Source organism: Helianthus annuus, chromosome 9, assembly GCF_002127325.2.
Source record: "Helianthus annuus cultivar XRQ/B chromosome 9, HanXRQr2.0-SUNRISE, whole genome shotgun sequence".
In the NCBI taxonomy this organism is placed as follows: domain Eukaryota; kingdom Viridiplantae; phylum Streptophyta; class Magnoliopsida; order Asterales; family Asteraceae; genus Helianthus; species Helianthus annuus.
The window spans coordinates 127,860,333-127,868,724 of NC_035441.2; the positions used below are offsets into that span (position 1 = coordinate 127,860,333).

At 36.9% G+C, this 8,392-nt stretch overlaps 1 protein-coding gene across 1 annotated transcript; it reads right to left on the minus strand.

Annotated features, from left to right (window-relative positions):
- Nucleotides 1-229: 229 nt before the first annotated feature.
- LOC110878610 (lecithin-cholesterol acyltransferase-like 4) lies at nucleotides 230-4,701 on the minus strand. Its single transcript, XM_022126944.2, has 11 exons — nucleotides 4,234-4,701; nucleotides 3,377-3,468; nucleotides 2,507-2,625; nucleotides 2,212-2,347; nucleotides 2,063-2,114; nucleotides 1,738-1,838; nucleotides 1,450-1,632; nucleotides 1,226-1,383; nucleotides 1,029-1,083; nucleotides 894-947; nucleotides 230-810 (listed from the first exon to the last, which is right to left on the minus strand). Exons 1-11 carry the CDS (start codon nucleotides 4,472-4,474, stop codon nucleotides 415-417), a joined length of 1,587 nt encoding a protein of 528 aa, XP_021982636.1. The 5' UTR covers nucleotides 4,475-4,701; the 3' UTR covers nucleotides 230-414.
- Nucleotides 4,702-8,392: the final 3,691 nt, after the last annotated feature.

Here is an 8,392-nt window from a genome sequence, read left to right on the forward strand (position 1 = left end):
ACTAATAGGATGTGATTTTAAATCTACAAATAACGTTAATACCTTAAAACGTTACAAAATGAAAAGTTAATACCATAGGATGTGATTTTAAACTATTAGTACCTAAATGTGTTACTTTGTGCAAACCACAGGGACTAACTATGTAATTAACTCTAAATATTCTTTGCAGTTTTTTTTTTTTTTTTTTTTTTTTTTTTTTTTTTTGAGAAAGAACAAATTTACACAATGATTTGGGTAAGCCAAAAGTCCACACATAGCATAAACAACAAATATTATACACTTATATATGATATGCTACACATTAAATTCACCACCACTTTTTTCCATCATCAAATTTATTTTTATTTTCACTTGCAAGCACTTGAATATATATACATATATACACATACATAACAGAATAATAGATTCATCAATTCAAACACCAGCAGTAACACTCACAGCCTTGAGTTCAATATGCTGTTTACCATTGCTTTGTGGATGCACAATGAAAGTAGCATGTGCTTCCTGAGAAGAAGACAGATCATCACCTACACAAGAAGCGGATATCGACCCAACCATAGCTTCTCTCTCATCTTCCGAAACAATTTCCCATTCTTCTTTTAGTGAAGTTACTTCTTTACCCTTGTTGTCATGGTGCCTCTCAATCTCAAATAAAGTTGGTAGAATAACATAATCGTTTACGGGGTTGTAAAACGGATCGTGATCCGCCTTGAGCCAGTGCTTGACTATCCGGAACAGATGCTTGTCACATAAGATCCCTCGGTGTTCACCTGGGATACCGACCCTAGCTTCCGCGTCGAGCCCATCAGCCTGTTTCAACAATATTATGAGCAAGATCAAAACAAATAACTAGGCCCGCAACATGCCTGTTTGACATTAAGATGTTTACATACCTTGGATGATTCTACAGGTACCGTCCCATCACCATTAACATTAATATAAGTTGCCTGTTAAAAAAATAACCGCCAATGCTTAATACATGAACAAAGAAAGTAAATATAGTGTTCACGTTGATGATATAACATTACGTCTAAGAATGGTAATTCCTGCAGGTCCAAGATGGGTGAGTCCACGCTTCCATAACTGCATAACACACGCTGTTATTAGCTAATCCGCAAGATAAATTTCGGTCATCAAAATAACAAATATTACCCAATCTTTACTTTTATTTTTTTATTATTTTTATTTTTACAGAGGGGTGTGCGAAGAGGAGAAAGAGCTATACCAAACACTCTGGGGAGTGTCGAGACCAGTGCCATAAACGTTATAGAATTTAACGCTTGATGGAAGTTTGGCTGAAGACAAGATCTCTCGTGTTTTATTAGCCCATTGTAATATTTCTTTGTTAAATGGTAGAGGGATATCAACACCACCATAGCTTAGCTGTAAATGTATGAACCATCAGTAATTTGTATGCAACCCGCAATTATTATAAAATAAAAGGCATACCTCGTTCGTTGAAAGAGCCTGAGTAAATATTGAAACCGCTTCAATTGGGGTGAATGTCTCCAGTATAGGTGTAGAGTTACCGTTACCGTCCTGAATTTGCTTCCAAATTTGTAACAACGGAACATGTTCCCACTCGTGGTCTAGACATGCCATCAATTCGTAAATGGATGGACATTCAATCAACTGTCAATGCATAACGATGTTGTTATTGAAATGAAGCTAGAAAGGATAACAAATATTTTCGTTTTCTTTGGGTTTTAATTTAAACAAGAACCTCTGACTACATACCAGCTGATGCATACTCCACTTGGATACAAAAAAGTATGCTTCCCAACCGTCTACAAATGACATCCCGTTCATTAAAGTAGATGTTACATATCCAGGTGCGCCTGTCATTTCAGTAACAAAATGTAAATATAATAACCTATGTTACGAAAATAATAGAAACAGACATAGTTTAGCAAATTCTGATCGAGTTCACTACACATGTAATAATAATAATTATTATTATTACCGCCACCGCCACCGCCACCGCCACCACTATTATTATTTATTATTATTTTGAGCTTCTAGGTATTGTATACAATATAACTAGATAATTTGAGTTGCTTACCCTGAAATGGTGCAGCAATTGCTATCCAACTCTTTACATATTTCTCAAAAATCTACAAAAGAGAGTTTTATATAAAATGGATTTTATGACTAAATAAGATGAAATGAAACATTAACATAAAAATACAAAGAAGAAAGGAAGTAACATACATCACTGTGCAGACTCATAAAACATTTGACAAGAAGTCCACCCATTGAGTGAGTTATTACGTTTATCTTTTTCCCCCCTGATGCAGTATAAATCGCATCCAGCTTTGCAGCAAGGCGATCCAAACTTTCTTTGAGTCTGAAATATGCCCACAGAATATATATTAATAAAAGTTAACAATTACTGGTTCAACATGAATTGTTAAATATCGTCGCGTTTTCTTAACTTGGGTACCTGACTGATTTAAGCAAAAATAAACATTTATTTTAGATGTCAAAGCATTCATCAAGTTGTTACCTGTTGCTTTGTCGGAAATCATATCCAAATCCAAATAGCGTTTTTCCTTCTTGGTATCCCCAGCTAGTCATTTCATTTATCATGTCATGAAAATAGCATACACTATTACGCCCAATAAGCTGTCAAAACGGAATATTCACAAGTAAAATACAATTAAAAAGATCTGCACCAGATAAAAGGTTTTTTGTGATTTCTTTATGTACAAAGTAAAAGTTTAAAGCCTGTTACATGGCAAATTGTGAATCTAAATCATCATAAAGATTAGAACCCATACAAGCCAACATCAACATGATTGAATAACCTCAAATATATCTCGGTCCTGATAGACTGAATACAAAATTCCATTTTTTTGTCTCATATCAGGCACTTAATTACACCATTGTCTAGTGTTTTAATAAGAAGCTATTACAAAATGCAAACTTATTTTAACATCCTACACAATTGCAACAGGCAAGTTAATATGGCAGCCATGACTTCAGATTAATGGCTTCATCTAGAATACATGCTTTGCAATCGGGCCGCCATTTCTATCTGATAACATACTAGGACATGCAAATTTGAAATTTAGTTAAATACAAGTCTCTACTTCTTCATGAACAGAGTTTTATACAACTGAACACGTAACAGTGATCCAATTTAGATTCAGACATTCAGTGACCTAATGAGTGACTGCATCAGCTTAAACACACTACCATCAGTCACAAGTTCATATCCTTAATAATAACTGTGGTGGGCCATGAGAAATAAAGAAAACTGACTCATGATGTGTAGGGCCCATTCTTTTGAGCCATTTACTCGGGTGGCATTTGGTTGATGTGGGAAATCACTATGGGGTGTCAAAAGGGATGAAGTAAGTATTGAAACACGCACCATAGCAGGATCCAAGCAATCAATTGCATAAAGCCCATCTCTGTCTTCAGGAACAACAATGCTGATGTTGGGATCCAAAGACAAAGTTTTACCTAGTTAACAGCAACCCAATAAGTTATAAGTCAACTAAAAAAGTCACAAATACCTACAAACATCATAAGAGTTGTCATAGCTCATATTACAAAAAATGACTTATAACTACCACGATTAGTACATTCTTAGCTGTTATTACATTTTAAAATCTAAAAACATCAATTATTCCATAAAGGTAATCAATCCAGAAGCATACCCCTAAGACCATGTGTAGTGGTTTTGCCAAATAATGCCCCCACCATGGGGCATTATTCGACACGTGGCAGTCCAGTCAGCATGGGGCGTTATTGCAAAAGTGGCGTAGCGGGAATAATGCCCAAATAATGCCCCTTACAATCATTAAACAAAAAAAAAACATACTAGTTTCTCACTGGTGGGTCAAACCCAGTCAACCATTACACAATACAATTTTTCAAAAATACCGCCCCACTACGGGTGGTCTAAGGGGACATTTGCATGGCTACAAAAACTATAATAATGCAATGTTTGTGAAAACTGAAAAATTTTGATTCTCACAAAACCGACTTAGATAATCCGTTGTTAAAGAAAAGTTGCTGCAAGAAAACAGATCTTTGAGGGTAAACTAATGAGCATATTGCAATATATAGCAATTAACTTTCACTTCATTTAATTTTTGGTCATTCAAATCCAGAAAACACTGTTATACTACAACAAATCAACTTAAAACACTAATTCAAACAGCCCTAACTTAAAAAAAATGGTAATCAATGATAATATAGAGAGAACAAAAAACAAGAAACTACCAGATTCAGGATCAAATTTACACCAAAGTTTATCCCTAAATTCCCGATCAGCTTCCCAAATCCGAACCCAGACTCGCTCTTCTTTCCCGGTTTCACCATCTTTAGCATTCAAAATCGAACCAGCAATCCCCGGCACTAGAAGCACCGGATCAAGATTCGGATCAACGTACGCCTCAGGTTCCTTCAGGATCCTTAACCATGCCTCAATAGCTCGGACCATATCGTCCAACAACACCGTCATCGTAGATTCTAATTTTGGATAATCTCACCCGCCAAAATCAAAAATTCAAATTGCCTGATGATCGGAAACAATAAACCTGAGTGATTGCAGATTTTGATTGTAGAATTGTTGATTGCAGGGGGGGGGGGGGGGGGGTTGATTGGTGAGATTTATGAGTGGATGAGATTTAGGGTTTGTGTTTGTTTACGTGTTGAAGAATGATACCGTGAAAGGCATGTGGAATGTGGAAGAAGATAATATTTGAGTGTTATTATTATTTGGTGAAAAAGACGAAACTACCCTTTGTTCATTATTTTATTATTTGGTAAAAAGACGAAAATACCCTTTGTTCATTAATTCGACTTCATTAGGGGTGCAAACGAGGCGGGCGGCTCGCGAGCTACTCGAGATCGGCTCGAGAAAAAGCTCGAAACGAGCCGAGCCTTATCGAGCCCGAGTCGAGCTTGAGCCTAAAATAAAGCTCGTTTGTTTATCGAGCCCGAGCTCGAGCCTTGCATGTGAAGCTCGTTAGGCTCTTCGAGCCTTATCGAGCCTTAGTGTAAATGAGCCGAGTCGAGCCGCGCTTATTCAAACTTGTTTTCAAGCCAACCTCAAACCAAGAAATAAGCTTATTTAGTAAACAAGCCCGAGCCCGAGCTTCACTTATCGAGCTCGCGAGCCTAAAAAGTCTATTATTTATATTATTTTTATTTAATATATTGATTAATAGATAATAAACGAGCCGAGCTCGAGCTTGAGAAAATACAAACGAGCCGAGCTCGAGCCCAAGCTCTCATAAGTTAATCAAACTCGAACTCGAGCCTGGTCAAGCTCGGACTCGACTCGGCTCGGCTCGGCTCGTTTGCACCTCTAGACTTCATCTTCCACCTAATTTTCGGGGCTGTTTGGCAACTTCTGAATGATTAAGTGCTGAATGAATAAGAGGTCTGAATGGGTAAGAGGGTCTGAATGGGTAAGTGCTGAACCAGTAAAGTGCTGTTTGGTTCCATATCTGAATGACAGTGTAAAATGACATTTTTACCCCTACCCACAAAATAAACCCATTATAGAATTTTTTATATAAAACCCTATCATCATCATCATTCATCAGTATTCATCACCACCCCCCCCCCACACACACACACACCCTTCCCCTTTCTCTCCCTACCGATCTGAGTTCTCCGCCACCAATCTCCGCCACCGATCTCCGCCACCGCCATCATCGTCAATCAACATCATCTCCGCCACCGCCATCATCATCATCAACATCATCTCCGCCACCGCCATCATCGTCAATCGCCAGAGCTGAGTTCTCCGCCACCGCCATCATCGTCAATCGCCTCAATCGTCGCCATCATCATCATCATCTCTGTGTAAGTTTGTTGGTATCGAAGGGGGATACATGTGGGTGCACCGCCGCACCGCCGCCGTACATGGTGGTGGTCGCCGTACATGTGGGTGTCTAGCCGGACAGAAGAAAGGGGAGCCGGAATCACGGCTCCGGTCGCCGGGAATTCTGATCGAGAGAGAGGTAAAGGGATGAGGGAGGGTGAATGGGGGTAACACTTGTCTTTTTTTTCATTCAGCATGTTCTAGTTGCTGAATGATTCAGCACTGAATCATTAAGAGGTTTGCCATTAAGAGGCACAACCAAACAGCTAACCTCTGTCCGAATAAGAGGTCCAACCTCTTAATGATTCATTAAGAGGCTTGCCAAACAGCCCCTTCATGTGTTTTTTTTTTTTTCAAAAGGTTTTGGGATTTATTTTATTAAAATGAATTGTTTGAAAAATATTTACTAAGGTAGGGAAACCTGTTAGTTAAAGAAATGGTCCATGTGTTCTCGATTTGACTACCCACCTACCCTACTTTAAAATATGACAAGTATTTCTAGCTACTACATAATGACTCTTGGACCTGATTTACTCACTTAATCTTGTACGGGTCACCAGAATGGACAATAAACCCTATCAAGTGGCATGTCTACACCTTCACTCGCGGTTCATATAAAGCAAATGGGATAAGCACTTATCATCAAAAGAAACGATTTACACTTTTACACTGACTAAAGGGTGTCATGGTGTGGCTTTTATTAGTAGCCAAGGCAACAATAAATACGAAGAATACATCTAAAAAACAATCTTGGTCCTAGGGAGATGTCTCATCATGTGTTAAGTATATAAGAAGAATACATCTCAATAATAACCTTGGTCGTAGGGAAATGTCATGTTTGACATTGTATGGTTTCGATCAACATGGTGATTTGAACTAGTTATATTATGATACTAATTTTACACACATAAAATGTAATAACTATATACAGGCAAACAAGCCATGTACCCTAGTTCATAGCATGTGTGATATGCCCAACATGCGGATTTGCATTTGAGCTTTATGTTGATCAGTTCTGTATATTATATAATGGAAAACATGTAGAAATACCTGTAACAGCAGACAAGCTAGCAGAGAATCCAGTCAGAGACGCAGCCATGGAGTTCGACATAGTTGTCAGGATGATCTGGTTCCTCCTTAGGGTGTAAGTTTTTGATGGTAGTACCGAACTCTAGGGTTTGAATTCGTATGGAAAGAGAGATGTAGAGGGGAATGATTTTGATGTTATGGTGATGATAATAATTGTGTAACCCTTAACCTCTCTAATTATCTTCTTATATATACAACCAAGATGAAACCTAATTAGTTAATAAGGGTAATATGGTCCATCAACAATTACCAACTAATTATATAATAAGTTTAATATATTTTGATCTAGATATTATATAAATGATTATATGGCTACAAGATTAAATACCACATTATAATATATTTAATCTTACATTCTCCCACTTAGCCTGGTAATCATTTATCATGAGTATTAGATAAGCCTGATCAGGAGTTAACACCCATTTTAGCTTTAAACCAAGAACCATAGCAGAGAAATACAGCTGTTGAGTCATTATGCAACTCAGGACCCCCATTAGTCATACTACAACCTCAATTTAAAACCTAATAATTATGATCAAAATACGCAAGTAAGCCCTTTAACGTTTGATTTGTATTTATATTTGTCTATATGTCATTATACCGGCAGAACATATGTTAGAGACATACAATATCAAAACTGATGAGGAAAATTAATAGTTAATCATTCATAGTATGATATGCAGTTGTACATAGTCATCAATAAACCCGTCATTATTATAAACGCTTACATACTAGTTATGGGTGATAGACTTTTAGTTATAGGATCCTTAAGCATATCACGAATGTATCCGATACAAAGATTTAGTTTCCTCAATTCGTTCATAAACGAATAATTAATTTTGTATCGAAATTTAATGCAGCACCTCTCGAACTGTTACTGTTCAAGGAGACATGGTAGCTGACTTTATCACAACAAGTCTTCAATATATAATTTATTTGGAGTTAATAAACTTATGAGTCCGCTGATAAATTTTCAACAACGTTTAGTGACTACTGCTTTGTGATCAACAACATATTATGTCATTATAACTTAGGTTGTTATTATCAGTTTATTATGACTCCTCCACGAGATAGGTTTTGTCTGCTGAGATTAGGATATACCTGAAATTACATTTTGTCATCTTTGAATATTACAAAGTTAGAGTAATCAACCGGTTTGAGTTCTCACTTCTTCTTTAAATTATAGCTTCTCGTTTCTTTTAAAGATATTGTAATACTCTATTAGATGCTTCACATTATCTAGACATATCTAGTGTGTTGCAATGTGAGTAATATTTAAACGAGTATAGACTTCAACTTACATAACGCTTCTAATTAATGAAGCGTAAGGAAATAATCTCATTTATCCTATTATCGTCTAAAGTGGAGCAGTATTGTTTGTTACATATGTAAGGACCCATTTAAGGTTAAAGTTATGGAACGAAACTAATGTCCCATTGGGTCTATCTCGGTATGTTA

Excerpts from the sequence above, each read along its gene's own strand:
- LOC110878610 (XM_022126944.2), bottom strand. The coding sequence starts at position 4,474 with ATGACGGTGTTGTTGGACGATATGGTCCGAGCTATTGAGGCATGGTTA. Across the intron at positions 1,633-1,737 it reads AGTGGAGTATGCATCAGCTG|TTGATTGAATGTCCATCCAT; the intron begins GTATGTAGTCAG and ends ATGCATTGACAG. Across the intron at positions 1,384-1,449 it reads AGGCTCTTTCAACGAACGAG|CTAAGCTATGGTGGTGTTGA; the intron begins GTATGCCTTTTA and ends ATACATTTACAG.